The sequence below is a fragment of the Mixophyes fleayi genome, chromosome 7, assembly GCF_038048845.1.
Source record: "Mixophyes fleayi isolate aMixFle1 chromosome 7, aMixFle1.hap1, whole genome shotgun sequence".
NCBI lineage: Eukaryota > Metazoa > Chordata > Amphibia > Anura > Limnodynastidae > Mixophyes > Mixophyes fleayi.
Genome location: NC_134408.1, coordinates 72,510,565 through 72,531,255, shown reverse-complemented (window position 1 = coordinate 72,531,255; position 20,691 = coordinate 72,510,565). Strand labels below are relative to the sequence as shown.

The 20,691-nt window shown below is 43.6% G+C and overlaps 1 protein-coding gene across 2 annotated transcripts in view; it reads left to right on the top strand.

Moving 5' to 3' along the window:
• The window catches only part of SF3B1 (splicing factor 3b subunit 1), a 112,229-nt gene extending 96,375 nt beyond the window's left edge, over positions 1 to 15,854 (top strand). For both annotated transcript variants that reach the window (XM_075179974.1, XM_075179975.1), the window contains 4 exons: positions 2,008 to 2,139; positions 13,765 to 14,037; positions 14,184 to 14,400; positions 15,420 to 15,854. In XM_075179974.1, coding sequence (XP_075036075.1) covers positions 2,008 to 2,139; positions 13,765 to 14,037; positions 14,184 to 14,400; positions 15,420 to 15,578 — 781 coding nt within the window. In that variant the 3' untranslated portion in view covers positions 15,579 to 15,854. The remainder of the gene's footprint in view (positions 1 to 2,007; positions 2,140 to 13,764; positions 14,038 to 14,183; positions 14,401 to 15,419) is intronic.
• The last annotated feature ends 4,837 nt before the right edge of the window (positions 15,855 to 20,691 follow it).

The following is a 20,691-nucleotide window of genomic DNA, read 5'->3' as shown; positions in this document are numbered from 1 at the left end:
ACTGAACCTCTTTTTAACCCCTTCCACTTTTTTTTTTTTTTTTGTCAGTGTCCACAGCTGTTTCACACGTCCTGCCTCCCCCCTCCCTCTCCGGACACCACAGCAGTAACAGATCTGGCCACTGGGCGCATTTAATTAGTGGTCCACGGTTGTTCATTTGGCCCACTGATGACCGACTGGGTAGGCACAATATTCCCAATAAAAGGCCCGGGTCTGTCACATATTGTATAATTGCTAAACTCTGTGTCCCTGATTGCTGTTCCCTTTATAATGTCTGGTAAAGGAAAAGCCCCAAAAGCAAAATACTTTGCTTTATTAAAATGAAAGGTAAAATTGCCAAATGTACAGCAGGACCCGGGGGCGCTCTGCGTAGATTGTGAGGCAGTACCCGGGGGCGCAGGTCTAGAGTAGTATTTTGCTGTTAACGGAAGAACCGGTGTGGGCTTTATCGCTGGCACAGTCAATGGGCACCCTGGTGCAGCTTCTCCGTCTGGCAGAGACTACAGTGCTACAAATTCAGCTGTACTCCCACCAACCGGTCAATGACTGTGCAGACTTAGAATCCGCTGGCCCTTCATCTTCTATTGCTTCCCAAAGGGCCCCCGTTGGGGAAGCCTACTTGGTCAACTTCCTTGGTTAGGGGAATTGATAGACTGAACAGGTTTTTAGACTCCGAGATCTTCAGTCCAGAGTCAAATGTAAGATGATCATCCTCTTCTTTTGATATCAGATTCAGAGATATCTGAAGAAGATGGAAAAATCCCTTACGAGACAGACGGTCCTCACGTGATGCATCTTGATTCTCACGGAAATCAGGGCATTGAGGATCTGGTCCTAGCAGTTAGAAGAACCTTAGACCTCTTATACCTAGATGAGCCTACCGCTACGGATCAGGGCCTTTTAAAAAAAATAAATTAAAAGGCGTAGTCTGTTTTCCCCCTTCTGAGTTATGGGAAATTGCGGAAGTCTGTTCGTCGCAGCCGGTACCTGTTCCCAACGGTTAACGTCTTCTAAGGGTGGACACTCCAGTGGCACGATTGGCGCATCACACCACTTTCCCAGTCCCGGGCTTCGCTTCCCATCAGGACGCTACTGACAGAAAAGTGGAAGGATTTTTAAAATCCATCTATGTAGCTACAGGAGCTTCTTTTAGACCTATGTTATCTTTGGAATGGGTTGCCAGGACCATGGAGTCATGTGCTGACCAGCTAGCGACAGGACTTCAGGATTCTGACCTTCCTCTTGCTCTGCACCTTCAAAGAACCATCAGGCTATTTATAGGCGGCTCAGAATGCAGCCTCAATGTCTTCCGCTGCGTCTGGTAGTGAGACGGACCCTCTGGCTTAGATCCTGGGAAGCTGATGCAGAGTCTAAACGTTCCCTTGAGGCCCTTCCATATTCAGGAACGGTACTCTTTGGGCCTGAGCTGGATAATATTCTTTCATAGGCGACTGGGGGGAAAAGCACGTTCCTTCCAGTAAATGTAACAAAATCTCGGGTACCCAGGTTCATTTCGTTTTGCCAGCCCTTTCGGGGGAGCTCATCCTGTGTCATCCAGAATCCAATTCAAATTACTCACTTACCCACAAAGCCTTCAACACTTCATACATCTGAAATCTCATATCAAAATACTCTCCCTCCTGCTCTTAGATCGTCTCTGTCCCAATGTCCACTCTAAGCCACACTTGCTCTTCTTTCAGCTGTGCCCTCTTCCACTTAGAATGTACGCTCTAATGAGCAGGGTCCTCCATACCCTTTGTTCTCATGTCTGCATTTATTTTGTCTGCCTTTTTATGTCCTTGTTTTATGTATATCCTATTTTCCCTACTGTACATCCTTGCAGAGCACAGTGTGGCGCCCTACTAATCTACGATAATATATCATAGGAAGTGAAAATAGAATCTAGTTGCTGCAAAGATATACTTTTTATATATTTTGTAAACATTGTTAAATAGTGCAATTTCTTATTGTGCTTGAAAGTTAACCTTTCAATCTTTCATTCTTTAGGGGTGCAGAATATGTTTCCGCAAGAGAATGGATGCGAATTTGTTTTGAATTGTTAGAGCTGCTAAAAGCTCACAAGAAGGCTATCCGAAGAGCCACAGTGAACACTTTTGGATACATTGCAAAAGCTATTGGGTAAGTGTTTGTTTGCTTGAATGTGCTTTTCTAAACTTGCATAGATCATGACCGTACATTCTAAAACTTTATTAAATACCCTGGAACAAAATCACTAGATGGAAAAGACTAATGTATGCATAAATACAATTCTAGGATCTTATGTCCAGTCTCTTCCCCGTGAATATTTTTGTTGTGTATGAGTGATGCAAAGGAATGATTACTTTTTCCCTGTGAAATAATAACCCATTCTATTTCTCTTTCCTAAAATTGGGGGAAACTGCGACATATTGGGGTTATAGTAGGTGGACTAGGAGTAAAGTCACTTGAACTAAAATGGAGAATGGCATTTTAATTTAGTGTTTAGGAAGTTTTGCATTTTATGTTGGGCTCCTACTCTTTTTTTTTTTTTTTTTTGTTTTTTTATTTTTTAATTAATACTTTTTTATTTTTGCTGTTTACAGTGCTTGGACCATTTCTCAGAGATTGAATAGCCTAAGGGATGAATTTACTCTGGATCCCTGTTTGGGGGAGTCCATCCTGTCTACTTCCCTTACCCCTGATTCTGTAGCAGCCACTGTCTTCTCTACAAGGGAGGACATTCTCTGTAATTTTTCCCTGTTAGGGCTTAAGGGAGAGATTCTTATTCGGCTGCCTTTCCCAGCCTGACTGGCTTGCCGACATTTCCCTAGCGACGAGCAGTTTTTCTATAGAAAAATAAAAAAAAAAGATAAAAAATTAAAAATCAGCAGGGAGAAAGCCATGCAATAGGACTGTTAGGAGGGAACAGCGCTGCTGGATTTATTAGGCATCCACTTGGGTAGAGTGGAATCTGTCTCCAGTGGGGACAAAAGGAGACTAACAGAACCTGACAGCAGCAATCTGTGAGTACGCTGTCAGTGAGGGGGAGAACTGAGAAGGCTGTTACTGGTGGGCAGTAATAGGGGCTGGCCTCCTCGGCACTTTTGACATGCCCTCACAGAAGCAGCCATTACCCTGCGCTAAAGACACGCCGTCTGGCTACAGCACTATCCTTGTCAGTTATTACTATGTCTGAGAAAGGGATTTTAAAGACTAAAGGGTCAGCTGGAAAGTCTTTGACATTACATTTGCTACAGGTATAATGTTGCAAATTATCTTGTAGACAGTCTGACCCAGATGCCCTCTGTGCAATACGTGAGGAAATCCGTGATCAGTGTGCGCCCGTGACTGCATCAGCATCCCTGAAGGAACTGACTTGGGCTAAGTCACTGTGACATCCGTCGCAGAACTAGCTCAGCTAATGTCTCTTCATTCTCTAAACGCTCCTCTCATTCCACCTTCACTGCCGGTACCACCTGTTAGCCTTGGAAGCCCCTCTGAGGCAGGTTTGGTAGTATCTCTACCGGAGTCCGCTCAGGGTCTGACAAGGATTTCTTTCTCATTTTAATGCCTCCTTAGCGCACCCCTAGCCCCCCCCCTCCCCCATAGGACAAACGGAAAATCTTTTTCCTATTTTGATCTTGAAGATGGGGGGTGTCTCTTAGGGGGAAGACACCTATAGTGCCGAGAACACTTCTACCTCAGAGTGCAAAACATAACGCCCAGGATTAAATTATCCACAGAGCTTGATGTAGCGGAATCATCTGATTTTTCTTCCTTTTTAAAAGGCAAAAGAAACAAGCTGTTTTCTGCCTTCTCCAACTCTTGGGGGGGGGGGGGGGGGGGTTAATGTATTAAATGCCGATTTCAGCAAATCGGCCTGTTTGCAGTGAAAATTTAAATCTGCAATGGCTTTAAATGCATTGTTTTGCCTTTAAAGCCATTGCCGGTTTAAATTTTCACTGCAAACTCACTCATATCCGGTGATTTGCAGAAATTGACACTAAAATATTAGTTTCAGGGGGTAAATGTATTGAGTCCAGTCAGAAGCCTAACAAGTTCTAGATGCTGGGTAAATTTATATTCCTCTACCCCATGCCATTCTAGGAGTCAGTTAAATGAGATCGTTAACCCAAAGTGCATCCTCCTATAGCCCATCTCCCCAGAACCACTTCTATTACAGTGCAGTTTTGCTTAGATTATGCTATGGATAAAAAGTGACTTCATTCTATATATGTGGCGGTGGAAAGTTTTAGACCCAACATGTCTGCAGCCTGGGTTACCAAGGCCTAGAGCTGAATTTTTTTTATTTTTTTTTTTTGCTTTTGGCTGAGAATATTCAGGATGCCTCCGATTTGTAGGTCAGGTATCTTTTTAGATTGTCTGTTAACTCCAAACTTTCCACGCCGTTCTTTGTGGTTGCACTCTTGGTCGGCTGATGCAGATTCAAAGCATACCTCAGAGTCTTTGCCGTTTGACAGTATTACTCTGGTTCAAATCATACTGGTGGCAAGAGCACTTTTCTGTCCTTGCTTCCCTTTGAACAGCTTCTTCCAGGGCAGTTGTCGTACTCAAGGGGGGGGGGGGGGGGGCTTCTGTAGGTGCCGGGGCTCTGGTAGACGTGGTGTTCCCAAGCCAGCAAACAAAACTGCTGCATGACTGGTCATCCCACCACGGGCTGTCTGGGTTCGGGGGATTTTGACTCATAGCAGTTTTCCCTGGTCAAATTACCTCTACATAGATTCTTCACCACAGGTTTTTCTTCCTGCGGACTCAGGAGACTAGTGCTCCAGGAGGCTTTTCGGGAACTTCTGGTCCAGCCACAAGAACGAGTTTAAGTGGTTTGCTCCAACCTCTTTCTGGTCCCAAAATGTTTGTTTTGTTCGAACTTAAATCTCAAAACTCATCAAGAGTTCGGTTACTGGGATTCCGGATGGAGTTGTTGCATTCAATGATTGCAGACATGGAACACAGGGAATTTCCGGCATTGCTGGACATAAAGGTTGCCTACCTACATGTCATATGGGAGAGTCATCAATGTCAATTCAGGGCTTTGCCCTTTGGTTTCTTCCATACTGCGGTTGTTCACCAAAATAATGGCCGTCATGGCAGCTCTCCTGCTTTTTTTAGGGCATCACTATCTTGCCTAATTTTTAATGACCTGCTAAAGGTGCTGTCTAATTCCTTCTGCGAACGATTCAGTTGATGGAAACACACTGCTGGATTCTTACTCTCGGTCGTCTTTGTTTCTGGCACATCTGATGATGTGGTTTCTGGGCCTCAAATACCACACAGTTAGAAGGTGGTTTCTCCTGAAAGACCAGATTCTTTTCATTCTGCACAAGACCAGGTCGCTTATGGCAAAACAGCAGTTTCATGCAGCCAGAGTAGTGACACTTCCTGAGGACCATGGTATCCATGTTTGAGGCTGTGCCCTTTGCACTGTTTCATTCCAGGCTTGTCCAGAGAGCTTCTACAGAAATTTTTCAAATCCACCCTTCATCTGGTCAAGCATATCGTCACGCGGCCAGCTACGTGTCTTTCCCACGTGGTGGTTAACCAGAGCAAATCTGGTCAAGGGTTAGTCCTTCCAGTCAAGGGAATGGTTACCCATGGAGTCATCCTTGCCCATCAGTGTGCTACAACTCTGCACAATTTGCAGGACGCTAGTTAAAGGTAAAGGAGTTCTGGCCGGAAGGCCCCTAAATTTTCAATCCGACAATGCTGTGACTGAGCAGCAGAGAGGGACTCTGAAGGTCATGTAAGCAACAAAGTCCAGGGATCCAACAGCTGGGTACTTGGATGCCATGGTGATCTTGTGGCGGTTTAATTTGGAATACCTGTGTCCACTGTTTTCCATTCTCCAGCAGTTGCTCATGTCCCTCAAAATAGAACAGATTCCTGCCATTTTGGTGGCTCCAGATTAGCTGTGCAGAATGTGATACTTGGACTTTCTAGGGATGGGGATAGGTCCATCTTACCAGTTGCATGTTTGTCCAGATGTTTTGGTTCATTGCTTTCTTTACTGCCACTCTTTTTAAATCATCTGGCTTTAGAGTAGCTACTGAAACCCTGATTCTTCTAGCCTGGGTTTTCTCATGCAAGGTTTTGAGGACCATGATTAAGGCAAGGAAACCATTTTTCCTCTGCAAATTATCTGGTATGTGAGGCTTTCACAGCCTTTGGTGAGTCACTGTTTTCACACTTTCTGTTTTAAATTTTCCCGTCTGCTATATTTCCTGAAGGACGGTTTGGATAAAGGCCTGTGTCCTTTCTGAAACTGCAGGTTTCGGCACACTCTACCAGATTTACAAAGAAAGAAAATGGAGTCTTTGGTGCTCAGGGCTCTTACAAAGGGAGCTCTTTGAGCCTTTCAATTTCTGTTGCTCTCCCTTGTGGTGGTTCTACTTTCTATTTCCTCTGCTTGACGGGTGCCTGAGTTGGGTGTGCTGTAATACCCTCCTTTCTGGTATTTCAACCTTTCTTTGTGTTAAAGGTGGTCTTCCGGTCTCGCTTAAACCAGGAGACTGTTGTTCCGGCGTCTTGTCCTGCGTCTACAACTTCTGATGTGACCTTGTGTTTTCTGGATGTGGTACAGGCCTTCCGGTGCTATGTCGACCATACGGTGTTTGTTTGCAAGACTAGTTTGCTTAGATAAGATAAAGATATCTGTTGCTAGCTGATATGTCTACCTTTTGCTTGGCATATGTTCAGGCGGCTAGACCAGTACTGGTGGATTTAAACACTCAATCCACCACTGCTGTTAGTGCTTCGCGGGTGCTGCAGCGTGGTCGTCTGTCCACACTTATTTTAAATTCTACAAGTTACATGGCTTTGCATCTCAGGATGTTCGCTTTGACTGCAAGGTGTTGCGCACAGCTGTTCCAGAGCATTCCCTTCCTTAAGGACAGCTTTATGTCCCCAGTGTCTTGCAGTGTTTCTCAATGGTAGTAAAGAGAAACTGTTTTTTGTTTTTTTTTACTCACTATAAAATCCATTTATTTGACTCCATTGTGGGACACTGCGCTGCTGTTTGTGTTTACCATTATGTTTGTTCTTATGCCTCATTGGCCCTCTAGTGGGCTTTGTTATATGGAACTGTGTGGATCCAGATGGGAGGGGCATAGTAGGGAAGGTGTATTAACTCAGTTTGTATTTTAAAGTGCCTTTTCAGGATGTTCTAATGCTTGCTGTAGTGCTGTGAGGATCAAATTTAGATCCCTTGGCGCTACTAGCAGAACATAGGACAATTGTAAATGAAGTGCTCTATAGGATATTTGCCAATTTTTTATAAAAAAAAATTGAGTCCAGCTCAATTAAAGAAAGTGTGTAGTCCCTTGTGCACTAGGCAGTGTGCAGGTTTTGCAGTCTCTTGCTTTCTGGCCATGATCATAGTCTGGATGACCTTCTCAAATAGACCATTGGCTCTAAGTATCATAGCTTCTCAATAGCCGAGTTGTTAAAGGCAGCTGAGCTAAGTCTTTGTTTCTTGGAGGAAGTCTCCAGCCACCATGCTTAAAATGTTAGTGCAACAAGGATTAATGGAACATCTTCTCTCAACTTTCTTTAGTACCCAAGAAAGCATGGTTATCATGGGGAGGGGAGGTATTATAACCAATTGATTTTTCCACCAGAAAGGTCATCTGATCCTTACCCAATGTAGCACTGTCCCCCCATATATAATCCGTGAAATGGATTTAACCCAAGTGTAAAAATTCTCTTTTCCGTTTGATTAGCAAATCCAAAGTGATATAGCAACAGCTTTGAGAAAATTACTTTTCTCTTTCATCCAGTCTGGGGGACACTGCTTACCATGGGTTGTGGAGGGGAGCTTGGGGAGTTGGCACCTAACTAGTTAACTTTAGTACTGCCTACAGACCCCTCCCCTCTAAAATTCCCTCGCCTCTTCCTCCTCAGTTTTTTTTAGGTGCCCAGGAGTTGGGCAGCGTTTTTTAGTACTTAGTGTAAATTTTAAAACTTTTATTTTTTATTTGATTTTCTTTTTTATTTCAGGTGGCAACGCTGGAGTGTGTTCTACTATAGAGAACACACTCACAGCTGTGCAGCGCAGGCATTCCCCTGTCAGATGAGAGCCAGTGGCTCTCACTGACAGGGACAGGAAAAGGAAGAATGGGTGCCTGATTTAGGAGTGACAAGCGGTCTCACAGACCGCTGTCACTCCTCCAGCCTCCCCGATAACCGGCGCTGCCATTACAGGCATAGAGCGCCGGTTATCGGATACTTAAGATGTCCGGCGGCCATCTTGGATTTCATCAGTCTGTGCTACGGAGGGAGGAGGAAGGGGGCTATACCAAGATCCCCCCCTCATACATAGGAGGGGGGCATCGGGTATCTTTCGCTGCGGAGACCTCAGTCTTAGAGGTCTCCACTACTCTGCCACCATCACAAGGAAGAATTTTGTTTTTTACAAGCCATCTTCTGCTGCAGAGACAGCATTACTGAAGGGGGGGGAGCTAAAGCATAGAGTTCCCCCCTCCTTCCAGAGAGAGATGGTCTATCCCAGCCTTCTGGCGCCAAGAGAAGCCCGGAAAGAGTGAACAGAGCTGAGGGAGCAGGCACAGGACACTGCTGTTTGACTTCTCCCCTTTGTGGCCTATGGGCTAAGTATCTGATTTATTTAAACGCATAATCTGTTTTGCTGTGCACAAACTGGGCTAGTAAGGGTTTACATTATAGTCTCCCTACTTGTACATTTTTTTAAACACTATATATATATATATATATATATATATATATATATATATATATATATATATATATATATATATATATATATATATATATGCAAGTACAACTTTTATGACAAGATTAGTTGGTTACTTGTTGTTCACTCTGTTCTCTCCGTGCATTACTCTCTATCTCTCTACTCAGCTAAATTTAACAATTAAGTCTGTGTGTTTGGTGTGCCTTCCTTTATAAAGATGACAGTTAAGGGAAAGGGCCATATAGCAAAATATTTCACATGTTCAAAATGTCATGTAAAATTACCTTGTGGCCAGAAGGACCCTTTGGCGCTCTGCTCTGCATGCGAAGCAGGGGTCCTCTCTGCGCAAACCCAGCAGATTTCAGTCCCACTGACGGAGGAGCCGGCCTGGGTGGCCTCCCTGACACAGTCGGTTTCCTCCCTAGCACAGATGGTTTTTCAATCTAATCAGTTGCTATCTACTGTGGCTACTTCGGTGGCTAATAATTCTAGTACTCAGTTGGGCCTCCCTGTTACCACAGGTTCTATTGGAACTTCTATACCAGGACCTTCCTCTTCTCATACAGACCTAGCCCCTGTTCCCACAGAACCGGCATGGTCTACAGCATTTATAAAGGGCTTGAATCCCCAAACATTCCGCCTGCTGAAAGGAGGCCTAGATCTGATAATACCCTTATGGTCCTTTCAGACTCTGAGGAGTTTTCAGAGGAAGAGGGGGAAATTATTTCTGATCCTGACCAGGTTCAACCTTTGGGACAGGATGAAAGCTCTAAAAGCCAATTTATTAATAATTTGGTTTTAGCAGTGAGACAGGAGTTGGACCTCCCAGAACCGGAGGATACTACTCCTAGAGACAGAAGTTTATTTAAGAAGGCCAAAAGAAAGGCTATCCGTTTTTCCCCTTCCGTGGAACTTAAGGATATTGCAGAAGGAGCCTGGAAACAGCCTGATAAGAGGTTCTCTGTTCCCAAAAGGTTCTCTTCCCTGTAACCATTGCAGGAGGAAGATGTCGTTCGCTGGGAGAGTATTCCAAAAGTGGATATTCCAATAACCCGATTGGCCAAGCACACTTTACTCCCAGCTTCAGGTTCTGCATCTCTGCAGGATGTCAATGACCGCAGAGTGGAATCCCAGCTGAAATCTATATTTACGGCTGTGGGTTCTTCCTTTAGGCCCACATTTGTTTCAGCTTGGGTGACTAGAGCCATGGAAGCATGGGCAGACCAGCTGGCAGAGTCCTTACAGGAGTCTGATTTACTTCCCCTGACTTTGCATTGAAGGAGGCATCGGGGTACCTTTATGAGGTGGCCCAGAACACAGAGGCTGTATCCTCTTCTATTCAGGCTGCATCTATTTCAGCAGGAAGAACGTTATGGCTGAAATACTGGGAAGGAGATGCGGAATCGAAAAAGTCAGTGGAAACCATTCCTTTTTCTGCAGCAGGTTTGTTCGGTCCGGAATTGGATACCCTAATCTCCCAGGCAACGGGGGGCAAAAGTACTTCCTTGCCGTTATTCCCTAGCAGGAGCAGAAACACTCAAGTCAGCTCCTTTCGTCAGCCTTTTCGGGGGACCTCCTTGCCTAGAGGACAGTCCTTTAGACGCAGACAGCCCAATTCTCGATGCTCCTCTGCCAGGGGGAGATCCTCGTTTGCAGCTAGACGTCAGGCCTCCAAGACCCAGGAAAAGCCTGTGTCCTGACGACCCCTCTGTTCTCCTGGAAGGGGCGCCAGTGGGGGGACGTCTGTCTTTGTTTCAGGAACAATGGGCAGCGTCCTCCCAAGATTCTTGGATTCGGGGCATTATATCAGAGGGTTACAGGATAGACCTGCTGGGCCCGGTTCCACATCGCTTCATGACCCCGCTCCCCCGAGATCCATCAAGAAGGCAGGCGATACAGGATTGTGTCGCCTCTCTTCTTTCTCAAAGAGTTATCTGCAGGGTCCTAGATTACCAGAAGGGACAGGGGTTTTATTCAAACCTGTTTCTGGTCAAGAAGCCGGACGGCTCCTTTCGTCCCATCCTAAACTTTAAAGGGCCTCAATGTGCACTTACGGGTGGACAAATTTCGGATGGAATCCCTAAAGTCAGTGATAAACGGATTAGAGAAGAATCCGTTTATGGCGTCCATAGACATAAAAGATGCATACCTCCATATTCCCATTTGGATCCAACATCAGTCTCTTCTAAGATTCTCGGTGGGATCCTTCCACTATCTGTTTCGGGCCTTTCCCTTCGGCCTCTCAACGGCACCGAGGGTTTTCGCGAAGATCAGGTCAGTTATGGCAGCATGTCTTCACCTTCAAGGAGTTCTGGTCGTGCCCTATTCAGACGACCTGCTCATCAAATCCTCCACGGAAAATTGCTTACGTCATCACTTATCCCTCACCTTGGCGGTTCTCGAGGGCCATAGATGGCTAATAAACTTAAGGAAATCCAAGATGGTTTCATGTCAACGCATGGTTTCCTAGGGCTCATTATGGACACAAGCCAGCAAAGGATGTTCCTGCCTGTCGAGAAGATCAGTTCTATTCAGAGTATTACTACTCAGGTCTTGTCCTCTCCCAGCCCCTCAATGCACTTGTGCATGCGGCTGCTGGGAAAGATGGTGGCCTCCTTCGAGACCATCCCCTTCGGTCGAGCCCGTTCTTGATGTCTTCAGTGGGATCTGTGGACAAATGGTCAGGATCCCACCTAAGTTTGGATCTCCAGAGAATCTCTCCATCTCCAGGATGAGATTCACTTCAGTGGTGGCTGATTCAGGATCACAAGACAGTGGGCAGGTGTTTCGCTCCATGGTCTTGGATCATAGCCACGACGGACGCCAGCCTAAGAGGTTGGGGGGCAGTAATCCTGCACCTCAGGCTCCAGGGACTTTGGTCGGTTCAGGAATCAGCCCTATCCATAAACGTGTTTGAGTTGAAGGCAATTCTACTGGCCCTCCGGTGGGCCCAGTCCCTCCTCCAGGGCCACCCTGTCGGAGTTCAGTCAGACAATGCCACAGCCGTGGCATATGTCAACAGGCAGGGAGGAACCAGGAGTGCAGTTGCAATGAATATTGCAGCTCAAATTTTGTTTTGGGCAGAACAGGGGGAGTGGTCACTCCATCCAGAGGTTTTCCAGTCCCTGGTTCAGAGATGGGGTCTTCCGGACATAGATCTCAGGGCCTCCAGACACAGAAAAAAGGTTCACAGGTTCTGCGCAAGGGCAAGAGACCCTTTAGTGGTGGCAGTGGACGTCATGACGATGTCATGGGAGTTAAGGTTGGGATACCCGTTTCCTCCGATCCCCATGCTTCCTCGCGTAGTCAGATGAGTAAGGCAGGGAGGTCTGCCAGTAATTCTAATAACTCCCTCATGGCAGAGCCGAGTCTGGTACGCGGACATAATAATCTCTGGTGGAAGGACAGGGTTTTCGTCTTCCGTCTCGAGGCGACCTTCTTCTGCAGGGTCCCTTCCGTTACCAGAATTGACCTCAGCTCAGTTTAACTGCATGGCTGTTTAAGCTAGCCTCTGGATGGCTAGAAGTTTTTTTTGCCTCCAGCGTGACGAACACTATGATGCGAGCCAGAAAGCTGGTCTCTGCTCGCACCTATCTCCGGATTTGGAAGGCCTATATCAGATGGTGCGAAAATAGGACATGTCACACGTCCTCCTTTCGTCTTCCTCGTTTATTGGCTTTTCTTCAAGATGGCCTGGAAGCAGGCCTTCGTTTAGGTTCCCTAGAAGTTCTGGTATCGGCACTTTCAGTCTTTTTTTCACCTGAAATTAGCAGATTTGCCAGATATTAGGAGTTTCCTTCAGGGAGTCTTGCATATTCAGTCTCCCTATGTTCCGCCTACAGCACCGGGAGATCTCAACCTGGTGCTGGACATGCTTAAAGGGCCTCCCTTTGAGCCATTATTTGTGGTAGATTGAAGTGGTTGACCTGGAAGGTCCTCTTTCTTTTGCCTATTGCATCTGCGCGTAGGGTTTCAGAATTAGAAGCTCTGTCTTGCCGGGAACCATATTTGGTTTTTCACAAAGGACAGAGCGGTTGAAAACCCTCCCTTCCTTCGTTCCTAGAGCGTTTCGGCTTTCCATCTGAAACAGGAAATTGTAATTCCGGTCTTTTCTCCAACTTCCCATTCGGATTCAGAGTCTATGGAAAAGTTAGATGTGGTTAGGGCTCTCCGCGTTTATGTCAAAGGAACTTCTCTAATGAGGCGTACTGTTTCCCTGTTTGTTCTTTATGATGCTAATAAGAGAGGCTAGCCAGCCTCAAAACAGTCCATTGCAAAATGGATTACGGCTACCATTAGGCAAGCTTACATAAGGCTAACCGCCCGGTGCCAGAGAGACTTACGGCCCATTCTACCAGATCGGTAGGGGTGTCTTGGGCAGTGATATATGGGGCTTCTGCAGACTAGCTTTGCAGGGCAGCCACCTGGTCCTCTGTCCACACCTTTACAAAGGTTTTTCAGTTTAATATATTTGCTTCCGCGGATGCAGATTTCGCTCGTAATGCTTTACGAGCGGGGCTTTCAAAGTAGTCTCACCCTTAGGGAGCTGCTTTAGAACGTCCCCATGGTAAGCAGTGGGGGACACTGCGATCCCTCCCTTCTGCCATTCCTCTATATGCTCTTGGTTGATTGACCTATCTCCTTGGGGCTTTTTAAATAACTGAGGAGGAAGAGGCGGGGGGATTGTAGAGTGGAGGGGTCTGTAGGCAGTACTAAAGTTAACTAGTTAGGTGCCACCTCCCCAAGCTCCCCTCCACAACCCATGGTAAGCAGTGTCCCCCAGACGGAATCAGAGAAACGGATTTAACGTAAGTACATAAATCCTCTTTTTCACGGATTTGTTGAAAAATCCATTCTGTTTGATAAAGTGCAGCATGGGACTGTTAACTTGTTGCTGTCCTATGTCCATATATTTTTCTGTTGGTGAACATTACTCCAACTTTCAAAGATTAGTGCTATCCTGTCACACTAAAGCAGAAACATTGTGTCAAATGTAACTTCTATATGCAATTAAGTAGGATGTATGAACTTAATTTGTTTTTCTTGTCTTTTTTGTCTAGGCCACATGATGTGCTTGCTACACTTCTTAATAACCTGAAAGTACAAGAAAGGCAAAACAGAGTGTGTACCACAGTGGCAATTGCTATTGTGGCAGAAACATGTTCTCCCTTTACTGTCCTTCCAGCTCTCATGAATGAATACAGAGTACCAGAACTAAATGTCCAGAATGGTGTATTAAAGTCACTATCATTCCTTTTTGAGTACATTGGAGAAATGGGAAAGGATTACATATATGCTGTAACACCCCTGCTTGAGGATGCTTTGATGGATAGGTAATTACTCTCTTTATAGTAAACACTACATTTTTAGCTCTGTCAAAGTAAAATGCATTAAAGGGTTTCCGTGATGCAGTAGCAAGGTTTTTTATGAGTGTAATTGGCTTTTTTGTAACGATAAATCCCATTGACATTTCTTACAGAGATCTTGTACACAGACAAACAGCTAGTGCCGTCGTACAGCACATGTCTCTTGGAGTATATGGATTTGGATGTGAAGATTCATTAAATCATTTATTAAATTATGTATGGCCCAATGTATTTGAGACATCTCCTCATGTAATCCAAGCTGTTATGGGGGCACTTGAGGGCCTTAGGGTTGCTATTGGACCATGCCGAATGCTGCAGTATTGCTTACAGGTAACTTATAATGTACTTTTTTTGCTGTAATATGAACCTCTTAAGTATTTGTGAGTTTGTGATTGAACATTGAGTGTGTGGTGAAAACGCTTTTGAATTTTGCATATATTTATAGCCAATAGAAAAATTACACACCCCACAAAGTTTGAATGGAGCATGACTATTGAAGAATTTTAGGAACTCCGAACCAGATACTACTTTTGGAGTATTTTCAGATATCAAATTGATTCTAAACAAGGGTCAGTTATTTCATCAATGAAATGATCAAAGATAGAATGTTTGAATGATCTCGTACAGGATTTTAGAAGTTGATTTTTATGTAATTGATTTTATTTATTTATTTCGACCACAGTACCCCAATTTGTCTTCACTAAATTGTTGGTAGCATACCAGAGCAGTGGATTCTGCTATGATAGTATTATCTAGTCTAAGTGTGAATGATTGTTGCAATTGATCCTTGTTGGTTGGGAAATTTGTTGGTTTTGATTTAGATATGTATATTTTTGGCACATAATTTGTGGGTTTTAGTCTCAAGATAATTCAGTTTAAAGGCCCCCAAGAACCAACTCATTATTTTTATTCTAGGAGAAACCATGCAACCCAGAAAGTACATCCTTTCCACTAAGAACGCTAATGTGCGTTTAAAGGGTCGATATATGGCAGTAGTAATGAGATGAATAAGAGATCAAATTTCCTGCTAAATATTTAAATGTAGTTGGAACACATTAGTGGTCATCAGTCCAAAATGTGGGGAATCCTCTTTATAGAATTAGCTAATATAATAACATGATATAGCTCAACGAGGCACTGCTAATCCCTCATGCCTGCTAATGGCAGAGCAAGGGTTAAATTAGCTATAAATGAAAACACAGAGCACATGGGTGTCTGCTGCCATAGGTTTTACAGTGTACAATTGACACAATTCGGGTGCCATCAGAGTGCAGCCACCTAGTCTAGATCTGTTGCAAGTTTAATAACAATGTGATTGCTAATAAGACATTTGTGTGTTTATTTTTTAGGGCCTTTTCCACCCTGCCAGAAAAGTAAGAGATGTTTACTGGAAAATATACAACTCTATCTACATTGGATCACAAGATGCTCTCATTGCACATTATCCTCGTATCTACAATGATGAAAAGAACACTTATATTCGTTATGAACTTGATTACATCTTATAAAGATACTATTCTATATTGTCTTGTTTCTGCTCTCTACTGTCTTTGTAAAATTATTGCTGAGTAGTACAGATGGGCACCTGCAAAAATAATCTGCAGCATGTATTTTTAGGAGAATCCTGTTTTGATGTCAAACTAGAAGTGGCCAAGAAATTGAGTGATTTCATCATGTCTTACAGACTGCAATTTTTTTTTTTTAGTTCTCTGGTTCAGACATCATTCCCAATGTTTAAAAGGGATGTGTATTTAGGAAAATAAACATTTTATGTATAAAATGCTTATCGAAGCCTGTTTGTTTTTTTTGTTTTTTTAAAATTTCTTCCTTTTTAAGAGTATGAGGTGCATCATGAATTTATAAATACAGATGAACTCTGTTCAATTGTGTGTGCATGATTATGTGATATAGATATTTATGACAAACTACTAACCAGTTCAGTGTGCTACAAAATAAGTGCTTGCACTGGAAGGGGCTGACCTCCCAAATGTACCACAATATAAATACAAAACAAAATGGTGCTTCCTGCAAGAAATGTTTTGGTTTTTTTGGGGGGGTTTTTGAAGTAAATTTTAATAGTGGATTCATAAATTAAAACTAAGTTTTTGATCAGTGAAATTGCACACATTAAGATAAATTGCCCCCTCTAAACTGTATTTGATCTTTTGAGTTCTTGCTGGTGGTCCTCATGTCAAAGACAGGTTACTTAAAAGTTATGTTGCACGGCCATGTTTAGAATTCCTAATGGCATGGCAACTCTAGCATTCACTGTAGTGACCTTGTCCATACCTAGGCCCTTGGAATCCAGTCGTTAAGACTAAATGTAAGGTAATGTTTGCCATTTTTAGCCTGGATTGCTTTCTCTTTGGTTTGGTAATTCAACTGCATTGGCCCTCCCTTTAATCCATTCTAATTAACTTGCTCCCTCTGTTACTGACGTTCCATCTTTTAAATAGCTTTTCTTGATGCTTCTGAGTGATGGTCAGGGTTTTGTTGGCTATGCCATGCTGACTCCTAAGAACTATTCATTTCTCATTGAAGTCTAAATTTGATGGAAAGCATCAGTATAATCTGTAAAATCATACGTGTGCATGTACTACAAGTAGCTCCTAATGTCATTCCCATAGGATTATTTCTAAAAACTCAGTCTTTTTTGTGTATATATAAAATCTATAAATTGGACATTGTTTTTCATATAGATGTAAGTGGAATGTCCAAGGAGGTAACATACCCAGTACTTTGTCGTTACAGTGTCACGGAGTAGGTTTAGGGTGTAATGATCTAGAGCATTCATAGTTAAGGGTACAATAATGTGCAGGTTCAATAGTAACAACATAGACAAATTCTTCTATTTGGCTATGCTTAATGTCCATATAATTATGTATGTATTGCTTATCATGCTATGGATAAGCAGATACAGTATCTACTGTTTTCCAACAATATGAATGATATTGTATCTGTTTATACATTTCATGACCCAGAGCCGTAACGACGGCGGTGCGGGCGGTGCGACCGCCCAGGGCGCGAGCCCAAGGGTGGCGCAGCCGCCCGTTACCTGCCTATGTGCCCAGAAGAAACCACGCTCTAATCCAAGCAACAATTCATTCAGGGCATCAGAAGCAGTTCAGTGGAACGCATGTGCGTTCCACCGAAAGCAGGAAGTTCGGCATTTGGAACGCATTTGCGTTCCAAATGCCGAACTTCCTGTTTTCGGTGGAACGCACATGCGTTCCACTGCTTCTGATGCCCTGAATGAATTGTAACCTCCCGGATACACAACTTACTGACAATTCCCAGATACACAACTTACCAAAGTGTCCCCTGTATATCCTGCACGGTAAGGTTGTGACTTTTGTAGATCTTTGTTACAGATCAGTGATAGGAAACGGAGGGTAGTGGAGGGGGCTGTATGTGCCTGGGATCTCCCCTCCAGACAGGATTTAGTGAGAATAATATGAAGTTGCACTGACTTTCTTATAGAGAATTTATCTCTAATGCTTGCTACTGATAGTAAATGTAGAATTTAGCAGATTATATACATCCAATATGATTCAGATTGTTTTGGTGAAAGGGAAAGTTGATTTCCACCTCTATAAAAATCATGTATTCTCCCCTATAAAATATCCTGTTTTTGCTTCTGTCAGTGCCTTTATGATTAAGATCTCTCATGAGACAATGTCCCTTTGATTTTCCGGCTGTCTTCTAATATCAATAATTTGGTTTGTACTTTAATATAGAACCAGTGCCATATATCTATATAGATATAAATATATATACAAGCATTTAGTTTTCATGCATTTGCAAATATGTGTAACAGAATTTTTTCAGTAAAGTGCTAACCACACCCCCACATTAGGCTGGCCACACCCACTCGGTAAATGTCACGCCCACTTAGATGGGGGCGCCGGTGCCCTGTCTCGCCCAGGGCACTAAAATGTCTAGTTACGGCACTGTCATGACCAGTAATATATAAATTGGAATGAACTTTATAACAAAGGAAAGCAGAAACGTGAACAATTTTCGAGTGAGAGCGAGTAGGTTAATAAGGGCAGGAAGAAAGGAGGGGGCAATGGGAATTTAGACATATATTGTGAAATAGAGACGAAGTGCTAGTATGGGGTTAGAGAACCGAGAGTTACATAGATTAGTCGAATTATAGGTGTACGAGAGAGCAGCCAATGCATTAGGGCAAGGGGAGTTAAGGATTGTGTGTGGAGGAGTCTGTAGGAGTGCAGTCACTGTCTTTTTAAATAGTAAAGGAGCAGCTGTAAATTCAGTGATTTTGACCTGAGGTGAAATAAAGTTTTAATTGTCCATATAGAAGTCAGTTCAAGTAAACCATTCTGATAGAGGTCTTCCAGATTTCCTATGAGCAGGTATCACTGCCTTGGCAATGTTATTTAAATGATTCAATAACAAATTCTAAGTGGAGTAAGGAATTGTAGTGTGTAAAAAGTAGCTAGAAGCCAGGGTCACATGGAACCTAGGTACCAAGTAATTATGAGAAGACCTTTAAGAACGTTTGCCAAAAAGGTGCAATACAGGCCTATTCCCACTATATGTGAAGCGGGATAACAATTGCAGAGTTACATCTACAACAAGTAGAAACGATCTGTGGGGATATTTTGTAGAGAATGCCAGGGCACCTATACCACCACCTCATGATCTTAAATTACATTTCGATAACAGGCTTGAGGAGCAAATATTTGCCATTGTAAAAATCTTTTGCCAGGGTCTGTCCTTTTTAGAGGGATATTTAGATCCTGATACAGAGCCTGAGTATAATTAGGTAAGGTTGTATAGGTGCTGTCCAACGTAAGTTGATAAAGCTGGGGCATGGCATGGATTCTGAAACGAAGAACAAAGCACTTCAAAGGGGGTTTATGTCCTATTAAGGATTTGCACCGAACCCAACTCCTGCAAGAAATGTTTAGGAATCTCTCACACTCAATGAACATATATACAAATTTAAACATTTGATTGCACCTTAAGTGTGTGAGAGATTCCTAAAGGAAAGGGACACACCCTATCAGAGGCTGTCAGCTGACTGACCCTAGGTGGACCTCGGGTGGACCAAACTTGCTTGAGGACGAACACCAAGGACCAACAGCGTGTTGTGTGTAAGAGGTCAGAGGACATGTACATTGATTTTGAGTGCGTCGTCTAAGTTTTTTTTTTTACAGTACTGCAAGATGGGTTCAATAGTTGTGTGTGGTGTGATGTCTTGTGGCTAGTGGGCTTTGGTTTATAGTGCTAGATACTAGAATCTGCTAAATGGGAACGGATACCGGATTAGTAGAGAAGCATATAGCTCTGGATATGAACGGATACACAATACCAAGATTAGCTGAGAAGCATATAGTGCTGTATACCAGCTTCTGCTGAATAGGAACGGATACAGGATTCACTAAGAATACACAGGAGCCAAACCAACAGTTTAGCAGGCTACAGGACAAAAAGATATGTCACCATATTACCAGAACAGGTGTCTTAAATAGTGTGGAAGGAGAAGGAGTGTGAAAAGCAATCGGCCAATAGATGAACAGAGAAAGGCATAAAAAATGGCAGCCACCATTGAAAGGGGAGCTGTTGTGGCCGAAAAGAGGGCTGATGGAGGAAACCCATCTTCAGTACCGGACCCGGGTAAGTGAGCCAGAAGGTCCGGCGTGTGATTCTCTCTATCATTAAGGACAATGGAAACTTCCTAGTACAACAGCACAGCTTAGTATAACTTCTCACTTCTTGTCAGTGCAACATCGCTGCTTTGTGAAACTTCTCGGACAAACTTTTGTGGTGCAAAGTTATTGCCAACTACAACTTCTTACAGATTTTTAGGACTCTGGTTCTAATTTGTATCTGGCCTACAGTAACTATGCTACAAGAGGTGCTGTAGGTTTGCCATTGGTCATTTCCACCTCGCATGCAGGAGCTAGCCTCCTTCCCTGATCATCACCTATACTTGTTCCACTGCCTTATATACCCACCCCAAATATTGCTCCTTGCAGTTCATCAATTGTTTGCTGCATCTGGTCCCTGCAGTACTCCTGTGTAATTGTGCAACTCTCAAAATATTAATATCGCCAAAACTGAACTCATTAGCTTTCCGCCTTCATCTTTTTCGCATCTTCATCTCTCTATCACTATTAACAATACCACCATCTCATCTGTTCCCCAACTCCACTGCCTGGGCATCACCCTTGACTCCTTCTCCTTTGCCCCCCACATTCAATCTCTCGCCCAATCCTGTCGCTTCCAACTCTGCAATATCGCCTGCATCTGGCCCTTCCTGTCTCAGGATGCCAATAAAACCATTATCCATGCACTCGTCATTTCCTGTCTTTATTACCTCCCTTATATTACGAAAATCCGTCCCTTCCTCTCTCGGGAAGCATTCAAAATCCTGGTCCATTCACTCATCATTTCTTGTCTCGACACACAAACAAAAGTTGGTCCACTCAGGGAGTGGAATTCCTCACATTAGTTGCATATAAAAGAAAAAGCTCTCATATCAAGAGAACTCTTCTTTAAATTTACAGAATCCCCTTATTGCGAGGGGGTACTCAATCAACTAATAATGCTAAATTACAAAGAGATTGGCTATCTATAAGGATATCCACAAAT